The following is a 21,563-nucleotide window of genomic DNA, read 5'->3' on the forward strand; positions in this document are numbered from 1 at the left end:
TTTAATAAATGTTTGTTGAATTGAAATTTGAATTTTACCCTGGGGGAGCCTGGATGGATGAAGGAGCTGGTTGGCCCTGTGTGCCCGAGGCAAATCACAGTTCTGGCTGCACACCATTTCTCCACCTGACTCAGGAACACTAGGTATTCCGGGTCTGCTTGAATTCTGAGGTTTGAAATCTATGCTAGTAGGTTTCTAAGAAACTAGGTTACAATTACATCTCTAAATGCAGCGTAGTAGCCTGCCTGCCTCTGTCAGACACAGATGCATGTGGGTCACATCAGAACTTCCTTTTGTCTGTGCTGACAGCAGATTCTCCCACTTAGAGTGATAAGTGGATTTGTGATGCCAAATTTTGGAGCTCTAAAGAGTTCAAACCAAACATCTACGTCCTCAGCATTTATCTCGAAAGAGCCAAGTTAAAAAAGACGCAATCCTTTTAACAAGGTCTACAGCCAATGCTCTACTTTGCTTTTTATAGGTAGAGAAGAAATTCAGTTGGGGGTGCAAATTGTCTCTGCACATTCTCCCCGCATACCTTCATTTCTCAATATTCCTTACTCTTCTGGCTGCTATAGCTGGTCTTGGATTCAAACATATGTAACTTTTGCAGAGGACTAGAAGAGGAAACAGAGGACCCGACCTTGGAAATGTTGCTGTTTCCATGAAAGGAAGCAGAAGGTGTGCATGAAAAGATTCCACAAGCTGTGTGACTGTGGATAAATCACTTTACCTCTCTGAGCTTCAGTTTCCCCATTTATAGAAAAAGGGTATAGAAGAGGAAGATATCTAACATTCAGGTTCTGGAATTCTATAAGGACCATGATGTCTCCTGCACCTCTCACTAACTGCCCTCTCATGAAGCTCCAGGAGGAGCTGCTTGTGGCTTTAACCCTTTGGTACTGCCTCCTTCTGCACAGGCCACAGGCAGGAGCAGTGATGCTCAGGACCACAGATCCAGCTGCCACACCCCAAGAGCACAAACTTCACTGCAGCTTAAATCTGTGATAGAAAAACTTGACTGCTTGTGATGGGGCATTGTCTTCCTAAGGGGCTAGCTGATGTTCCCATTGGTAATAAGTGACCAGAACCTGGCCTCTTATGGCTTGATGTGGATTTCATCTAAAGTGAAGCTCCCTAGAAACTGGGGCACATTGGGTGATCCCAGGCTCTCTGAGGCCATAAGGTTTTGCAGAGGTTCCTATCCTGGATGCTTGCCCAGGGGATTTGCTTGGAAAACTCCAGAAGGAGTTTCTAGGCTTCTCTGGGACAGAGTGGAGGAGGTGAGGAAGGGAAAGAGGTAAACACTGGCATGACTATTGGCAAAATTCCATTTCTCTCTCCACTTCCTAGTGAAACTGTGGAGGGGACCTGGCACTGCCAACCATGGTCTTCCTGGATGTCAACCCTGGCTCTGTGGCTACTGAGGTAGGGGACTTGGTCAAATCACTTCAGGTCTCTGGCCTCTGCCTTCTTCTCTGTAAGATTGAGGGGATGGATTAGGTGACCCAGGAACCACCTCAGGTCACTGGTTTTACATGCTTTACATTGCACAAACCCAGCTGGATTGGGGAGTTGTCCTAATTCAATGAGGAAACAGGCTCAGGGGGAGAAATAATTTGCCCATGGCCCCATTTAACAAGCACAGGAAATGAATCCAGGTTTGACTGGCTCTTAAGACTCTTTCTTCCTGCTTCTCATAATCAATTTTGATTAAGACTCTTCCACCCTCAAGTTACCATGGGGCTTAGCTGTGGCAAGATCAAGGGGCAAGATCTTTTTTCTCCAAAAGGGGACGTTTTTTTCCACAGTAGAGGAGAAAGAAACTTAGGCCACATGGCCTTCTCTCTCTCTCTTTTTTTTTTTCTTGCATTTAACCAGGCATAGTGTGAACTTCATTTGTAGCTTCCAGGTAGTTAAGAGGTCATTTGAGATCTAGAAGCAATGATGTCAGGGAGAGAGAGGTCACTTTCCTGAATCATGTGGGGTTAGGAATGGATATATTGAATAGGTCTGATAGGGTCAAGAAACCTAAAAAATATCTATGTAAGGGCAAATAGCAGACTCTACTCCAAATAATTTGGATTTCTCATTCCCAGACTGACCACGATAGGATATTTAGGAAGTAAAACAAGGCCTTCATTTTTAGTAGTGGTTGCTTATGTCAAATAATGTGGCATTCTTTCTTCCTTTCAATGTTCCTTGAGTTCAGGCTCATAGACTGTAGGTCAGAGCTATGGGACAGTTGTCATCAGTGGACAATGGGGACTCAGAGGTATGGCCCAACTATAGTCAGTGGCAAGTGGGGTCTGTGGCTTGCAAAGCATTTGCTCACTCCTGTGTATTGAGCTGCCCCTGGCCAACGATCATCACAGGAGAAAACACTCTTTCAGAATTTAGCTTGTGCATTCAACAATCAAGATAAATATTATTAGGTTGACTCCCTAAATATTTTTAAGAGGTTTTTGTGAAGTTCCAGAATGTTTTATTTTCCATCTTAAACTCCTAGATAAGCCACCTACCACAATGAAACTGAGAGAAACTCCTGATTCTCTTTAGAGCTTCCATTGCTCAGCAAAAACACAAGTTATGAATAAGCACATTGGTGGCTCAAGTGCTTCAAAGTATGTGGGCTCTTTTCCAGAAAGTAGCTCTTACCCATCTGAGTCTTCCATCTTTGCAGCCTCTAGACCCTGGGCCATTTCATGGTCTCTTCTATCGACAGCTCCTCCCCAAAAGTGATTAGGGAAATGCAAAGCCAAAGTGAAAGGAAACAGATCTATTTGCTAAGTAAGAAGGGCACCATCCAGCAAAGAGGAGAAGCAGATTAATAGCTGCCTTACAGCAAAAACAAATGAACACAAAATCTAATTTACAAACCTATTAGATTTGCTATGTAAGCTGTTCACAGCTGATCTGATTGTACCTCTGCCTCCAGAATCCCTGCAAGACAAAGGAAATGCATTATTTATAAACCCAGCTCTTCTTTGTAAAGCCCTCTTCAATCACCAGGAGATCCCGCAGCCGGCCTGGAGAACTATAGAGGGAGAATGAGATCTCACTCTGGCTTCTCCAGAATGGGCATCATCCTGGCCCAGACACAGACCCAAGCATTTTACAGGGAAGTAGGCCTCCCAGATCCTTCCCACCTCCCACTTGAACACTATTTTAATTCATACCAGGGTTTCCAGTTGAGACTTTCATTTGAGTCTTGAGACAAACTCCTTTGGGTTAATCTGCCCTAGTTAATCCAACAGGATAGTACCCCTCAGCATGACTCAGCATCTGCTCTAACATGACTCAGCATCTGCTCTCCATGACTCAGCAGGACTTGGCATTCACTCTAGCATGATTCAGTATCTGCCCCCAGTCTTCTCTTGCTCTCACATGTGTTAGAATGTTGTCCATCACATTCCAAACCTGAGACACCAGAAGTTCAACAGAGGCAGCAATGATTAACTCAATGTGATACCAGATGTGATAATGATTTGCCTTTTGGTGGCAGAAAAAAATAATAAGTCGTGTCACTTTGTAGGGGGGAGCAGGTGATCTGTGAATAATGGAGTCAGTCCTCTGCTTCTCACTCTGGAATATGTTTTTGGGGTAAAAGCCTTCCAAGGCCCTTTCTAGCCCCACCATCCATTCAATTCTGGAAAATTCCATTCTGAAGGGGGGCTGTAGGACCATGAAGTTTCACCCTGCTTTGTTATCACATTGGGCTGGGGGATAGATGAATCCTTTTACCCTTGGTACCTTAGTCCACCCTGTGCACTGTGTTGGTTTTTAAAAAGTGGTGAGACTAATTATTTTTATTAAATTAAATATTTTTTCCCCCACTGATTTATAGGATGTGTGGTTGAGGAGCTATTTCTTCATACTTTTCTTATTTTTTAAAGTTCCATCTTGCCTTTCAGTCAGGGTATTGGAGCACTCCAAAGAAACAATTAAATCACTGGCAAAGCTGTGTGTTTCAAGGGATTCTATGATTTAATGAAAATTCTTTGGGGGAAGTTAACACCTATCTCTACACTGGCTGTAAGTCTGGATTTTTCTGTCTGCTTTTTAGGGTTATCATATCTGTAGTTATAACACTGTGCGTGTGTTGTGTGTATGCATGTGTGTGAAAGCATACATGTCTTTTCCTAATGGACTGAAATGTCCTTTCAGCATTATTTGGCAACAGGCAACATTCTCCTATTTCATAGCCAAATAGCCAGACAACAGGAAGTGTGCTATGTCCTGTCCAGAGTCTCTTTCCTCAGGTCTTTCCTCAGGTCTCAAATTTCCATCATTCCCGGTCTAGTTCTTGATTTCATGGATTGGCTCTTCACATCTTAAATCAATGCCTAATATTTCCTTTTTGTCCCTCCTCGTTTCTCCCTGAGATGACAGAGCTCTAGCACTTTTAACTCAGAGATCTGGGCATATCTGTCCAACTCTGGCCCTGTAACTATGTCTACTCAGATCAAACCCCAAGGGCTTTCTTGGGTGTACCACCGTCCACATGTCACTGACCTTTCACATCCCTGCACCCTGACCCCTGTCCTCAAAATCAGTACTCTTTGTGGGGAGGGAAGACCTGCAGAGCCAGATATTAAGTCAAGTGCAGTAATTAAAAGTGTGGTAATAGCTCAAGGCTAATGAAAGGTTAATGGAACAAAAAAAGATCATGCAGAAAGACTGCATATAAGAATTGATATATGGCTTTAAAAAGTCATGATCAATGAGAAATTCAATAAATGGTTTGGAGTAGTTGGTTAACAATCTAGAGATGAGGTGGAGGGGAACGAGTTGAGTGATACTTTATTCTACACAGCAAAATAAATTTCAAGTGATTTAACTAGTGTTTCCTAAACAATAGAGATTCTCATACTCCTACCACCAGTTCACCATGTTTCATTTATCACTCACACCATTACCTACTTAAGTTTTAAAATGGACTCATCTTTAAAAACTCCTTATCCTAAGCAATGCCATCTGTGAAAAATACAGATTTGAAACCATGATTATATATGCATTTGAAAAGAACACAAAGTCCTTAACAAAAAAATATTTATCAGTGGAATTCCTAAAGTCATATTATCCCCAAGAATACTTGTAGTACCATCTGGGAAAGAATGAATTGAAGAGGCACATTTTTAAGGAAGGTATCCCATAAGAAATTGGTGAGAAAATGAAAGAGAATACTTATCAAATCTTTGATGAGGTATGAAGAGTGTATGTGAAAGACTTTAAAATTCAGAAAGGTAAACATAAATCATAAGAGAAAATATAAGACAGATTTGACTTTATAAAAATCTAAGACTCTGCTTATACAAAAAAGCAATCCTCAGTAAACTCTGTGCACAGTGTCTTTCAGGAAATTGAAGCAGGGACCAGGTGAGAGAGCACTGTCTCTATGCAGCCCTCTGAATTAATGTGACCAAGCATTTGGAGAGAACCATGTGCCCAACAACAACTACTTCCCTGAGTCTTTCTCACCAGGCCAGATCCCGAATGGCACTAAGACCTGATGTGGGCACTGCAAATCCAAGGCCTTTTTCTTTCTTTTTCTCTTCTCTTCTTTTCTTTTCTTTTCTTTTTTCTTTCTTTTTTTTTTTTTAAGATTTTATTTATTTATTCATGAGACACACAGAGAGAGGCAGAGACATAGGCAGAGGGAGAAGCAGGCTCCTGCCGGGATCCTGATGTGGGACTCAATCCCAGGACTCTGGGATCACGCCCTGAGCCAAAGGCAGACGCTTAACCACTGAGCCACCCAGGCATCCCTCTGGGGCATTTTTCATATCAGTTCTTCTTTTACCTCAGGACTTCCCAGCTTCAGCACTGTTGACATTTGGGTGGGAGATTTCTTTAATGGTGCGGTTGGGAGTAGGGTGTTCAGCAGCATCTTGGCTTCCATCACTTTATGCACCCACCCGCCAAGTTATGACAACCAAAAATGTGTCCAGACATGACCGAATATCCCCTGGGGGCAGGGGGGCAAAATTGTCTCCATTCAGAATCTCTGCTCTAACTCTTGCTTTCTGCCCATTGCCCCGGGGAACATGGATTCCTCCCCCAGCCAGCCCATCTGCATCACCTTCTCAAGCTGAACACCAAGCCAACATCTATGCCTCCCTTTCAAACCATCCCCATTTTCACTTCTCTACCATCTTTTCCTTCTTTTTCCAGAGCATTCAATTGTCTTATAGCCATTTGTCACCTTCATTCTGTATTTAATTATTTCAACTATTTCATGGACTCACAAATGGAGGAACTTTAAAGAAATCTTAGGTGTCTAGTCCAAACTCCTCTTCTTAGAGTTGAAACCAGGGCCTGGAGATTTGGTCCTCGTTGCAGCTTCCCCAGCTGCTCGCCACTTTAGAATATCAGCCCCTGGAGAGCATGCATTAATCAGGTCTTTTATTTTCTGTATTCTGAAGGGCCTGCCCCTCTGAGGGTTAGCCAATTCCTAGAGACAATAAACAACTTATTTGGGAGTGTACCTTTCAAAGACAAACCAACCAATTTACAGTCCACACCCCTGCTACCTCCCTATTGGTGTCTTGCACTCTGGGCTACTATCCCCCTGCCCTAATCACCCCAGAGCCAGGTATTAGACAGCTAGGACCAGCCCCTATGTCCCAGAGCCTGCTGACATTATTCAAACTAGCCAACCTCAGCCTGTTGGCCCTGCCTTACTCTTCCTTCCTGTGAGAACAACAATAAAGGCTCTAGCCCACAGTTTTCCCTGTCTCACTGCCTTCTGAGTGACCTAGAGCTTCTCTATGTGGCCCTGTATGGTGTGGCATGCCCCTTGGGATCTAGGAGTATAACAAATCATCTTTTTAATGGCAATTGTCTCCTGACCTGTTGGCCTGACCATACCTAAATAATAATAAAACTAATATTAAAACAGGGGGGAACTCTGTCTTGTTCACCTTCACAGCCTTGTGTAAATGGGGCTCAGTGAATCAAATCTAACTTCAAGGTTAAGTGGGACTTTTTCCCCAAATCTTCCCTTCCCAGTGTGCACACCGTGCATATTATTTACACTATACAAGACACAGTTTCACCTTTCAGATATCCATAGAACGGGGCAGACTGTCACTAAAAGAAGTAAACTGCAGATGTTCGGCTCAGCAAGAATCACATGAATTGACAAGGAGGGTTTCTTTTTCTTCTAATTAGGTTTTGCCTTCAATGTTATTAAAATGAATTTATATTCCTTACAATGGGAGACTACTGATACCTGCTTGGTTGAGTAACATAAGAAGATTATCAGGTGAGAAGAATTTGCTAGAGATAATTCACAGTGTGCTGAAGTCATAGAAACAAAGTTGCTTAGATCATCCAAAGGAAAAAAATATATGGGAAAGCACTACGCCCACATAAAGAACTCTATAAAATGAGGAATAATACTGGTAATAACCACTGTATATTTGACCCTGCTAAATATTCTCAGCCATAGCAATGATAGAGATTCACTGCTTTAGAGCTCTACATTTTAGGACAGTGATCTCCTTTCCACCACTGACCCAATACTCTCTCCAAGTAGATTATACTTGGTAAACTAATAAGACAATACAGAAAAATATTATGTTATTAAAAAAAAACATGCACAATTAGTTCTGTTTTTGATGCAAAGCAGTTAGCAAACCTGAGAACTGCATTTCTATGTTGACTTTTCACCCAAGCCCAGTTGTTTATGGGTAAGGTAACATCCAGTGGGTTGGAGTCTTGTAGCTGTGTTAGAATTCCTGTCTTCTCTGTTTCTCACTGGAGAATCAGGCCCAGTAAACAAACTGTCAGCTTTAATTAAGAGTCTAGACCCAACTTAAACAACTGACTAGTCTTGAGAATAAAAGATTAAACTAAAGCACAAATCATGAATTTGCAGATGTTCTTCCTTCACAGTTTTGGGAGGATACTGAAAGTGCTTTTTTTCCCCCCTCCAATTTTTGTATAAAACCACTTGTAGTTTGTACCTGTTGACATCCAAGGGACACACTAAGTATATGGCCCCAGAGATGCATGTGGGGAGGACAGTAAGGAAAGGGATGATTCATTTGGGGTCAGTCACATGGACAGAGCAAGGGCTTCCTACAGGCCTTAAGGGTGAGTTTTTTTTAAATTTTTTTTGTGGCAAAATATACTTAACATGAAATTCCCATTTTAACCCTTCTAAAGTGTACAATTCAGTGGCATAAGTATATTGTGTAGCCATTACCACTATGTAGCTCTAGAAGTTTTTCTTTAATCAACCAAAGTGAAACTCTGCACCCATTAAATAGTATCTTCCTAATAATCCCCTTGCCCCTAGACCCTGGTAACCTCTATCAACTTCCTATCCTCATGAATTTCTCTATTCTAGATATTTTATATAAGTGGAATCATACAATATTTGACCTTTGTGTCTGGCTTCTTTCACTTAGTATAATTTTTTAAAGACTCTTCCACGTAGCTCATGCATCAGAAACCTGACTTTTGATGTGGCCCTTCTCAGGAGGCAGGACATCACAAAGACAAAAGAGGGAAAGACTCCTCCAAGATGTTTGTATCTTGATCCTTGAGCATCTGTGATTAGAAGAGGAGTACAGGTTCTACCAGCTGACCCGGCTTTGAATAGTTCAGTGGCTCTCCTCTGCTCAGGGCTTACTTGGCTAGGAGCTTCCTGAATTCGTTGCTGGAAAATTAAGCTTTTCTGTCCATCTCCTCCTCCATGGGGCTAGTTTTACTTGGCCAAGGGCTCACATGGGCAAGAGGCCCAGCCTCGTTGATCCACTGCAGATCCTCACCACGAGGCTGGCAATAAAATTATTTTCAGTTGCCCTAGCACAGTGGGAAACATGGCACCCCCATCCTTTGGACTAGGCCAATTTGCATTCCCGAGGAGACTCTGTCACTGGTTTCTGATTCATTCGGAGCAGAAGGCAGTAACATGTGTTGTTGCCCATAGGCTTAGTGATTCGTTTTGGGTTGGGCACTGTGAGACCATCCCCTACCACCTGTATATTACCTGCATTAGTGGGAACTTCTTCCCAGCTTTCCAGTCTTCCTGATCTAAGGCATCTTCAGTAGACAGCACTGGGTAGTCCCTGATGAAGGACTTGCACCCAGCCACAAGCTAGTCAGGAGTGATATAATGGCTGAAGTCATCAAGAGACCTGAAGCTCGAGGTTATATTTTCCAAACTCTAAGAACTAGAGGTTACTGCATTCATGCCATTCACAACCTTATAAGTGTAGCCAGCCTTTCTAGTCACATTTCATAGCAACTCCAAGGGGCTGCATTGTCCAGGATTATGAGTCAGCAAACTTTTCCTTTAAAGGGCCAGGCAGCAAATATTTTAGGCTTTGTGGACCAAGAGGAAAAAATGGAAGATTTTACAATGAGAAGAATGCAATTCTTTGGGGGAGGGGCAGAGATTAGAATTTGCTTAATTGAGACTTAAAGCTAGTAGTCCTGTCATCATGATATCCTCTATAGAGCCTTCCTTTCCTTCTTTCCTCCTGTGAACTCATCAGAACACGTGTCTCGAATCTCTCTTTTGTTTTTTTTTCTTTTTTCTTTAATTGGAGTTCGATTTGCCAACATATAGTATAACATCCAGTGCTCATCCCGTCAAGTGCCCCCCTCAGTGCCCATCACCCAGTTACCCTACCCCCATGCCCCACCCGCCTCCCCTTCCACTGCTCCTTGTTTGTTTCCCAGAGTTAAGAGTCTCTCATGTTCTGTCACCCTCTCTAATTTTTGCCACTCATCGAATCTCTCATTTGGACTTCTACTCTATCTACGCTTACAGGGTTGGAGAACCTTTCATTCAGGGATGCAGGTTAAGAGCACAAGGCTCTGTGATAAGACTCCCTGGGTCTGAGTTCTAGCTGAACTAGCCATTAGCTGTGTGATCTTTGACCATTATTTAACTTATCTAGAAGCTTTCGTTTGTTTCCTCATCTACAGAATGAGTAACAGTATCCACTTCACGGAGTTTTTGTAGAGATTGCATGAGCTAATGAATGCAAGGCTTTAGAACACTGCAGGACATATTATAAAGCACTCGATATTAGTGTTACACGTCCTTTGATTTTTTTCCCCCAACCTTTAAAAAATGTCAAAACATTCTTGGCTTGAGGGCCACATGATAACAGGTAGCTGGCTGGATACGAATCTATGAGCTACACTTTGTTGACCTCTGCTCTAGGGAGTGAAGAGCAAAATGCCTCTCATCCTCCACGTGGGAGGCGTCTTTGCCGTATTTCTTTTTGATGACATCCTTCTGATTGAGCACAGCTTTCCTGAAGTCATAGCTCCAACAAGAAGGACCATGAACTTCACTGCCAGCTCTTCGCTAGCGTGACAACTACTGTGGATCATACTGAGAGCTGGAACTGGCCAGTCACTTCTGGACTGCCAGCCAGGACTGGGTGTGACCGTAAAGGTCAGTTTTATAGGCAGCAAGTGACACTTCTGCTATGGTAGTTCCATCAAATTTAGACTTATCCCCAGTGCCCTCATGCCTGTCACCAGTTTGTCTCTCTCTGGTTCCATGAACTCAGCTTCTTGCTCATCAGGTCAAGTCTAAAGCTTTACTTACCTGCTAACAGTCTCTGGGACAGCTTTCCTATACAGCGAGTCCTTCCTGTACAGGATCCCTTGAACCTCACAGATATTGAAACATGCCGGGAAGAGAGCTCTGAAGAGACCTGTGTAGGGTTTGTCCCTGACAATGATGTTCCCATGACGATCGAGATCTCTGCTGTTGATACCAGGGACAAGGGTGAGGTCGGCAAGCTCATGGGTGTATCTGTAATGCCCCTGAGCTCTCCTCATCCACTGTTCAGCTCCTTTCTCTGCTGTTCTCCCTTTTTTCACTTTAAATATTAGCTTATTATTAAATTATTAAATATTACTCATTTGCTTTGATTTTAGGAAACTTTTGCTTGTTAATCAGCTTCTGTCAGTATACAAAAAGGAACCAGTTCACTCCTGGCTCTCCCTTCGCTCAACTTCAGAAAACATCTGTGTGAACTTAGGGCTTTGATTATATTCCAGCCAATTTCCCTAGTCTTCATATAAAAGTACAGATAGGCATCTGCAGATCAACATTCAAGTAAACAAGTCACTTGGATGCCAAACATTTTGTACCATGTTTATTGCTGATCCTTTCTCATCATGAAACTGTCACCTCTAATGGGGTGGTGGTGGGGAGGGGGCCCTATGATTTATCATCCAAACCAGAGCCCTTTCAGGGTAAACTGAGGCACTGATCACCAATCCATGTGGGACTCGCCATCCTCCCATCTGTACCCATTTTATAAAGACAGACTTTATAATAGAGAGACTTCTAAGAGAATGCTGTGTTCCAAAACCCTGACCACTCAAAAACCAGAAACCAAGACAGTTAAAACTCAGAGATGAGACATACTTATTCTGTTGCTTAAGCTGGAGACAGTGAGGTTCTTGGTAGATAAGACCTCTGTTAGTCGTTCATGGCTATAGAGACATTCCTGAGTCCCCCTGACCCATTCTGAAGGCCCTGCTTTATAGTGGGCCAGTGTACTCATCCTACTTCCATGTCCTGGTCCTACCTGCACCAAGGTTCTCCCTACCACTGCAGCGTCACTAGCCTGTGGCTTTGCCAGACTGGGGTTGAACATAGGACAGGGGCCTGCTCGTTTCTGTATTGTGAGGAGTGGGGTGTGTTTCTCCTGTATGCCAAACATGCTCGGGAGAGGGCTGCTGAACGAATAGATGAGTCAGAAAAGCTGAAGGTGTCCTTCCATTTTAGAGAAGAGGACTCAGCCTCCCAGAACCATGGCCAGGGTAGGAAGTAGGGAAACCCTAGTCTCACTTCCATCACCACTGCCCACCTACCCATGTCCCCATAGGGGTGCTCCAGCCGCAGAGCTTTTGCACTGGCTATTCCCTCTCCCTGGAACACTCTTCCTATAGATAGCTCCATGATTCACTCCTTGATCCTTCAAACCTTGGCTCAGATGTCACTTCCTTGGAGAGGCCTTTTCTGACCAGCCCCTTTAACTGCTCTGCTCTGCTATTCCCTTCATCGTGGCCCTTCCCACTCCCAGCTCCTTTTGTCTTCTTATCACCATATTCATGTCTTAAACACACTATCTGACTCTGCTCCTGGATTGTAAGCTTCATGACAGAAGCGTGTATCTGCCTTGTTGACTGCTGCACCCCCAGTGTTGGGCACAGTGCCTGGACATCATAAGGGCTCAGTGAATATTTGTAAATAGAAGGAGCCTGCCTCCTCCCTTCCTTTGTTACAAGAGAGGAGCTAGCTGTTCTCTTATCCAAACCCAGCACCTCCACCTGTGCTCTGGATTGTATCCCTTCTTGCCTTTTGAAACTCTTGTTCTATCAACTATTTCCTCTCTCTTCCATATATTCAACAGCATCCTTTCAGCTTGCTAATACTTCTGATACTTATCTTGGACCTCACAAGAGCCCCGTGAAGCAGAAATGCTTATCCATTCTATGTGAGAAGACACTCAGGCACCAAGAAGGTGAAATACTTCTCTGTGGGCAGCACAGAAACTAAGTAGGGACACCAGGATTTGAACCTAGTAGACAGGCTCAGGAGCCCAGCTCCTGATTATCTGCCATGTAACTGGCTCATACCCACCAGCATTTATATATATGTTTGCTTTCCTCATCTTAAATAAACAACCCAACCTTAACTCGATATTCCCCTCAGCATCTTCTCTATGTCTTGCCAGTACTCTGCAAACTTCTTACAGCATTGTCTACACTAACCCTCTGTGTTCCTCATTCTGCCCTCTCTTGGCATCACTCCAATCTGGTCTATGTGCCTGTCACACTATCAAACGAGCTCTTGTGTGAACATCTTGCAATGGATGCTACTCATTCCCCATCTTATTCGAATCCCAATCTTGTGTGATGACAGTGGCCGCTTCTTCCTTCCTGAATAGGTAAAATCAGGGTTTCCTGGGTCTGGCCATGGGACAGATCTCCCTCTGGAGGAAATAGGAAATATGCTACTATGGAGGGACATGATGAACGATTCCCAACAAAGAGATGGGTTAAAGTCCTCGGGGCATCATTAAGATTCCTTCTGGTTCAGAAAATCCATTATTATATTAAATCATCTCCTCTCAACACTTTAAGGTTCCACTTATAATGACATAAAAATCCCTCCTTGATTCTCACTACTCCCTAGACCGAGAGAGCCCCCAATTAAAAGTCTTGATTTTTCGCTATATTCACACCCAGCAAGATTTCATCCAGTATTACTTTCTATAGTTTTTCTTACAAAATATTAGTTTTATAAAATTTTCAGATACAAAGTATACCAGAATATGCTTTTGTTTTGTTTTTCAAATGAAACAGCCTCTCTTTCCCCAGCAAAATTTACTTCCTAAGAATTAGGAAGCAACCCAGGTGACAATCCCTGTCCCAGATGGATACGTTAATAAAACATATTTTTAGGAAGGGGATGCAGATTTCAAGAGAGCAGTGAAAAATATTAATAACCTCATTTGCTTGACCCCACCATGTGCTGACTCTTTACCAGGGACATGTTAATTTCCATATTTTGGTTTTAGAAATAAGACAGACAGGCTCCAAAAGATTAAGTGATTTGTGCAGTGAAAACACTGGCAGAGCCGGCATTGGGGTTTTCTGTGCCTGCAGAAAGCTGGCCCCAGCATCCTGCCCTTCACCTGCTGCAGATAAGGATTTAATATACTGTCAGGGAGACACCAGGAAGTTGAGAGGAAGCAAAGGTTAACTCAACAAGTAGATGTGAGACAGTTGGTGAGCTAACTGGAGAAATATTCAAATTAGATTCTTCACCTGCACCGCACCAGTAAGGATAAAATGTGATCCAGGAGTGGTTTTATATGAAAAATCTTTCAATCTTACTGTCTCATTCCATTTGGGGTACTGGAACATAATACCATAGCCTGGCTTATAAACAGATATGTATTCCTCACAGTCCTGGAGGCGGAGAGTTTGAGATCAGGGAGCCAACTTGGTCGGGTGAAGCCCTCCTCCCTCATCTGAATCTGACTTTTTGTTCTAACTTCTAGTGATGGAACAAGTGAGGGAGCTCTGTGGGGTCTCTTGGATAGGGCACTCATCCTATCATGAGGCCCCACCTGCATGACTGAATTCCCACCCAGAGGGCTCCACTTCCTAACAGCATCACAGTGAGGGTTAGGGTTCCGATATGTGAATTTGGGAGGACACAAACACTCGACCATAGCACCTCCACTGGCCAGTCACTTGGTGTTCATTTATTGGCAGTCCCTGGGCCTCCTGCTACAGACATAGTGTTAACCTGGGCTGTAATTTTTTTCCTTTTGTATTGCATTAGAAATATACTCTTGCAAAAAAAAAAAAAAAAAAAAAACCTGAAGCAAGAGGTTGGCAGCTCTGAAAAGTTCTCATTTCATTCATGTGGACTGCTATGGATAAATCTTACTCTTTAAAAAGAAGCAGAATACCTGTCCAATGCGCAGTGCTTTGCTCTTGAACCCTCCTCGCCTCGCCAGCACTTGAAAGGCCTTTACCCTAAGCCAGCCTTTCTTCCCTCTCTTTTGTTCAATTCTTGATGGAGCCGCATTCAGAAACAGCATCCCCATTAATGTCAGCTGCAGCCTTTTCCTGAGGAAACTGTCCCCCCCCCCCCCCCAACAAGGGCACCAGTGTTGGAGTGAACTTTGAAGTCCTATTTCTTCTGGGTGTCAGATGTGTCCCCCACCCTGCCTTTTCAGCAGCCACCATGCAGGGAGAGTTGGCATCATGCAGAAAGAAGATAGCCAGGACCATCAGTAAGGAACTGGGGTCTGGCTCCTGATGGTTCTGGCTTTGCAGCTCCAGATGTCTCTAGGTCCTGATGTCCTTCTTGGTAAAGCAGGGTCCTGTTGTGGGGCTGCAGTGAGAAGCGCTGGACAGACAGGGATGTCAGTTGTGGTGTTCAGGGGATGGCTGCTGCCCTTCTGATTAGAGGGCATTAGAGTCCATTGCTGTGCGTGGACTCTGCCAAGGCGCCTTGGAACAGCTATCCTCAGGGAACCTGCCTTTCAGCAGTACAGCCCACAAGGGAGAAATAAGGATCAGCGGATGGAAGCAAATGGGTGTGTTCACCATGGCAGAGCCATGGTTCCTGCTGCCACTGCTCTCACTGATGGTGTGCCAGAGATTGAATTAGTGCATTTCCTTTTCTTCCCCAAAGAAACTCTCAGATAAATAGCAGGAGGCACCTCTGAAGATCACATTGTCAAGAGCTGGGCATGGTATGTCCACTGGCTGCCAAGCTGTGCTGGACTGAGCCCCCAAGGGACTGTCTTGTGGAGATTCTTGAAGTGCCACCTAGTCCTTGGGCAGGTCTGACTGCCTAGTGGTTCTCTGTTCTCTCTGCTCTGATGGTAAACTGAGCAAGACCCAAAATATGCTGAGAGCCATGGACATTGTCCTCTTCCCTTGAGTGGTCTCACTTCTCCAAGTGCTCCTTGAACCTTTCCCATTACTTTTTCCCAGCTCCTCCACACCTGCTCTCCTCTCCATGTTCATAGCTCAGCACCCTCTGAGCATGGGTCACTTGTCCAAACCCCAATTTCCATCGCTTGTCTATAGGCCATGACTGCCTGATGTACTGGCAGGCATCCCTCACTCCTGGCCCCAGAATCATGCACATCCTGGATACCTCCACACAGAACTCAAACCTGACCAGGATGGCAGCCCACCCAGTTCATTCAGAATCAAGGTGGCATCTACACTCTCCACCTCTCACTATGTTCCCCCTTCCAAGACCACTCAGCCTTCAGATTATACACCTGAGGGGAGCAGGTGTCAACCTTCATGTCCTTACCCTGGATCACTGCAGATGTAAAGTACAGTGTGGCACTCCCTCCTTGAAACTCTTTTGGGTTCCCTCACAGACCCTCCCAGCTTTCAAAATAAAGTTCAGAATCCTTAGCAGAACACAGGAGACACTTTCTGAGCTGGCCCTCTCTGTCCTTGTCTTCCATTTTCCCATAGAGACAGCTGCTAACACCACCAAGCAGAGGGAAGTTTCTGGAATGAAGGTCGGATCCAAGATTGTGTTTTTGAGCCTCAGGCCCCCCCTCGGGAATCTTTTATTCTATCTCCATTTATTTAATTCAGAATTTATGAATCCCCCATCATATCTGGCCTAAATACCTGGTTGGGTGGGGGTGGCTTGCATATGCTAAACATTTTAAAAATCAGAGGCCAATATTTTAAAATTCAAGGGAATAGTTATTGTAAAGCATGGTAATATCTGGCTTCTTTTGAACAATCAGAAGGTCTGGCCATACTGAACCATAGTCATTGGTTGAGTTGAGTTGAGTTGAGAAGCAGCCATGCATCAGGTTGGTGGGACTAGGGGTAGAGGAGGTATATGCTACATTTCCCCCACAGTCCTCACCACTCCCTTTTGTCTTACCCTGAGATACCTCACTTATGTATGTGCCCTGCTTGGACTTGGTAGTTTGAGATACCTGGACCAACTCCTTGCTACTCAGGTAGCACAACCGTGCATGTCACCTTCTCCGTTAACTTCCCTGACTCAGAAACCCCTCTTATGCCAGGTATACCAAGCCTGCTGGACCTGAGGGTGGGCAGGGAGCAGCAGGGGTACTAGTTTCTTGTTCCTTCCCAGCGACAATTTACAAGATGCTTATTGATAAAGTCAACCATAAGCAGAAGAACACCCAGGGGCCCAGTCCTTTGCCCCCTGCAACATGTAGAAGACAAAGCTGCTGGAAAGAAAATCTGGGAGCTTCGTTCTTCTTACCATGCAGTAAGAAACTGCTCCCCAGAGCTTACTAATTGAATCACCAACTAATAGCATAGTAAGAGGAAGCCAGCCCCAGTTCTGGAAGGCTACTTAGCCCTGATGTCTTCAGCTGTCAGCCGTGGCCTCCATCCCCACCCCCACCCTGTGTTCTGTAGGAGTTTGAGGCTCTGAGGAGGAATTGTGGAGGGTTTCTGCCAATTGGGTCCTCCCTATGAGCCAATTCCTGATTGCCTTGGAGAAAAGCCCAAAGACAGTGCTCAGGATGGAAAACAGGACCTCCAGCCATGTTGAGTTTGGGCATGGAAAATGACTTCACTCAACAAACGTCACTGTAGCTTATAGCTGGTGGGCCTGGGGTGGAGATGGGCATAGGGAGGATGGTGGCACCCAAGGCTATGTCAGGTTGATGCTAGAAATAGGTGTCTGGGTGGGAACTTGAGAAGGACTTTGCTTGGATAGACAGAGCCCAGAGGAGTGACCATCCTGAGTTACTATTGCCTGGGCACCTAGCATGCAGCACTCGCAGGCCACACACTGGCTGTGGATTGTCTTGCTTCGTCTCTATCACATCCCTATGAGGTGGATGTTTTCGTATTCCCATTCAATTAGAGATGTTAAGCATTGAATCCAAGGATTTATAGCAAAGAGGGGCTGGAGGCAGAATCTGAACCCAGCTTTGTCTGAAACTGTCTCCAATTTGGAAACATGGTGCAAGGGGTTGGGGGTGGGGGCGGTCAAAGCCTGAGTGGAGTCAAAACTGGGGTTCTGTGTAACTGAAGCAAACCCAGAAGAGAAGCCGGAGAGCCAGGCCAGACAGCCATTGTACCTGAGACACTACACCTGACTCCAGACAGATGCTCCAAACATCACCTGGCAGAGTAAGAGGAGGAAGCACGAAGCCACGTCCTATAGGAGGTGTGTGCATCTGACTAGATTGCTACCCTCTCATTCTAGGAGGGTTTGGCCCTCATGCTTCGAATGTTTCTAGCAGCTTTTCAGGAAGTTCAGGCTGTGTGAAAGGCCAGGAGCCTGGTTTCTGTTGTGAACACACGAAAGTGAAAGGAGCAAAGAGAACGGGACAAGTGGCACCTCCTTTGCTTTTACTCTTGCCCTGAGCATCAGTTTGGACTTCCAGGGAGAGTCTGCCTGTCTGCCTCCCAAGTTTGGGCTGGGGGCTCTGCACGGTGCTCTGGGGTCAATAGCTCAAGGTATCATTTTGGGCTTTGATACTGGGGCTGCCTCAAAGCCTTTACCCCCTCCCCACTTCTCTTGCCACCGAATTCATCTAGAAAACACCAAGGAAGAAGCTATGGTGAAGTGGGGGCTAGTCTGCCCCTCCCTGGACTTTAGAATAAACCAGAGGCGAAGAAAAGTCTTTGCCAGCTGACTTCTTCATGTGACTACAGTGGACTGGACAAGTGGATGGAAATTTAACCCTTCTTAAGCTCTTGTAGAACACCCTGGCATGTGAAGGGCTTTGTGTGGCCACATCAGAATGGGGAGGAATGGGGAGAGGATGCCCAGAAACTACACACCCCCTGGTAGAGGGTTGGCAGAAGGATCTAGCATCTCTGAATTTTTATTATTTTTTTTTGACAGAAATGCCTCTTTGATCCAATACTGTCAAAAAAAAAAAAAAAAAAAAAGATTGGCAGAAGAACACGGGCTTTGGTGTGATCCCTAGCTCTGTCTTCACGAGCAGAGTATTTAAAACTGAGCCTCCTCACTCCTTAAAGTGAGTAAACTTTGAAGAGTAAATGAGGTAATGAATACATACAAACAGCTTGGCAGATGCTATTTTTGTTCTATTTTTATTATTGTTCTCATTAAATCATTTCTGAGAAGAGAGATAGGTCATGGCTGGATTCCTCTGCCTTCCTGTCATTTTGTTCCAGTTAGCGTGCACTTATTGAGCACCTACTATGTGACAGGCCCTGGGGGCACAGTGGGGATAGACAGATAGCCACCCACTCCACTCCAGTTTGAAGGTGCTTAAAATCTAAATTTGGAGACTGGAAGCACACACATACACATACAAGAAAGGCAAATACCCCAGCAAAGGAAGAGTGAGTACCTGTTATTCAGGTACCCAGTGACACTGAGAAGGAAGTAGGAGGAATGGTGATGGAGGTGTATGGACTGGGGGTGGGCTTGGCAGGGGACAGGGAATTGCTGCTGGAGGTGCCAGCATTCCATCAGACTTGAAATCTGAGGAGGAGCCAGCCCCACAAAGGGCTTTGGGAAGTGCCTCAGGAAGAGGGGTCTGCTCAGGCAAGAAGAGCCCAATGGGTCAGTGGATCCCAAATCTTCCCTCCTTTAAATTCATGTTTCTGGACCCTCCCCACTCCAGAATATGGTCTGTAAGGCTTCATTTCCCTCTTCCCCTCCCCACCTCTGGTTATTGGTCCTATTTCCACCTCAACATTGTGGCTTTGACTTATAACCTCTCCTTTCCTTCTCCCACTGCTTATTTCCCTACCTTATTTTTACAAATGCACTCTTTCCTATGTAAATTCCTCCTGCCTGGTCTCCCCACCGCTGATCTGCTTCTCTTTCCTTCTCAAAACTCTGGCGTGGCCACGCTGTAATCACTGCCCCTTTGATCAGGGACTTCTCTTTGAAATCTCCTTCCATTTCGTCATTCTCCTAGATGTCACCAGGGACCTGCTGATGGCCAAGCCCAGTGGCTCTGAGCACTCTCAAACCTAAAATCCTCCTGCTGGGAGCACTTGCCTCTCTTACTGCTTTGCTCCCTTGGTTCCCCTCTCATCTCTTTGTCCATCCTTCTCCATGGTCTTTGCTACCTTGGCTTCTCCTTCCCACCCTCTAAATGAGGGTGATGACCAAGGCTTAATCCTGGGGTCTCTGCTTCTTTAGGGATTTTGTCTCCACTTAATGGCTTCAACTAACATCTCCCTACAAATGGATTCCAATTTCCATCTCCATCTTCCATGACTTCCTTCCTAAATATTATTCTCTTATGGATTGGTCCCTGGTTGCCCACCATCTATGTGAGCATGGACAATCTCTTCCCATCTCAAGGTCTTTGTTGCCATACTTGAAAAAATAAAGAGGAATGGGCTGGCTGGACTTTTGTCCCTATTCTCCAATAATTGGTGATTCAGTAAGTGATTTTTAAATGTTTTCATTTCCACATAGATAAACTCCATCCTCTTATAATCATCATGTTTAAGACCAAACCATTGTCCTTGCCACCACTGGTGGTCCCGAGTGCTGTTTCTTCTTCTCTGTACCATGATGCCCTAACTCTCTCTTCCTTTCCATTGACACGACTGCAGCCCATACCCACCATGTTCCTCCTGTGGATTACCTGAGTGGTCTCCCTAACTTGTCCCCTCTGAGCAACTCACATATTCTCTGCACCATCCTGTTCAAAACTCTTCAAGGGTCCCTATTGTCCATAGCATCTTCTCTTTAGCTTTGTGGATCCCTTTGCGAATCCTTTAAAATATATAAATCTTTTGCTCAGAAAAATGCCTAAAATTTCAAGAGGTTCATGGATCTCCTGAAATCCATCACAGATTCTTTAGAGGTTTTTGGACCACAGCTTAAACCAAAGTGGTTCCCAAAAGAACCAACTGTGAGATCCTCAGCACTGACAGCTTTGCTCAGAGCTCTTTGTCCTGTTGTATTTCCCTTCACCTCCAGGTATTCCTGAAACCTCCACTCCAGCCAAGCTCTTTGCTGTCAAGCTCATTGCTTCTTTGCCTTGGGCCATTATCCCCATCTGGATTACCACCTTCATTCTTTATTCGGCTAAGTCCTTGGACCCTTTTTTGGACTGAAGTCCTACTCTGATCCCGCCTTCTCTGGAAAATGTCTTTCAGGTCCTCAGTCCTCTTTGCAGCTCCTATTGTCTGAATCATCAGTATCATTAGTACAACAATGTCACTTTCATTTTTATTACAAGGCAGGGCTCACTGCTGAGGACAGGCACTGCCATTGTGCACACTAGAGGTTTGTTGGTGACGATGAATCTTCCTGATAACTGAAGGAAGAAGGCTTCCAAAGTCCCCAATTTAGCTATGTTGATAATAGCTTCTTTATATTTTATTACCCACACTCAGGTGCTTTTCTAACACATGGAATATTGAGCATAATTTATCTGGAACACCAATCCTGCTGTAATATAATGATTCTCCAAGTGGTACTGGAAGATGGGAAACAGCAATGCTAACTGAACCTCTCTTGCAAGTTTATCAAGGCACTTCATTGAGATGTGAGAGTGTCTACTGCAATGTCTGGCATGTAGCAGGTGCTCAGTATGTTAGTTTGCCTTCTCGATGGTGGCCTTTTTTTTTTTTTTTTCCTGTTTAATGTAGAGCAGGTGGTGCTTGAAAATAAACCAGCACCTATTTTTTGCCCTGCTCTAAAATTTCAGGGCAAGGAATTCAGAGGCATCACAAAAGGATTTGCTATTTCCAGTGAGTCTGGACTCCATACAACAGGGAAATTCATTGAGGGAGACATCCACTTGTGATGCACTGGAGCCAGAGAAGACCTATGGGTTCATCTAACACTCATTCTACAGATGGGGAAACTGAGGCCTAGAGAGCTTAGGGCCTGCCCTTAAGGCAATGGCCTAGTAGTGGTGAATCCACAACCAAAGCCCAGATTCCCAAATTGCTGCTCACTGCAGACACATCTGTCATCAACCCCTAGTAAGTCTCTGTGCCGCCAGACCATAAAGGCCTTGAGCCTTTTCTCTGTACTGGGTTCAGCTTTTCATGGCACCAGTATCCAACACCGG

General features: G+C 44.6%; 1 protein-coding gene across 1 annotated transcript in view; it reads right to left on the minus strand.

Moving 5' to 3' along the window:
- The window catches only part of ST8SIA2 (ST8 alpha-N-acetyl-neuraminide alpha-2,8-sialyltransferase 2), a 61,510-nt gene that overhangs the window by 26,003 nt on the left and 13,944 nt on the right, over nucleotides 1-21,563 (minus strand). The window contains exon 2 of the mRNA NM_001097548.1: nucleotides 2,881-2,943. Coding sequence (NP_001091017.1) covers nucleotides 2,881-2,943 — 63 coding nt within the window. The remainder of the gene's footprint in view (nucleotides 1-2,880; nucleotides 2,944-21,563) is intronic.

The sequence above is a fragment of the Canis lupus genome, chromosome 3 (genome assembly GCF_011100685.1).
Source record: "Canis lupus familiaris isolate Mischka breed German Shepherd chromosome 3, alternate assembly UU_Cfam_GSD_1.0, whole genome shotgun sequence".
NCBI classification, from domain to species: domain Eukaryota; kingdom Metazoa; phylum Chordata; class Mammalia; order Carnivora; family Canidae; genus Canis; species Canis lupus.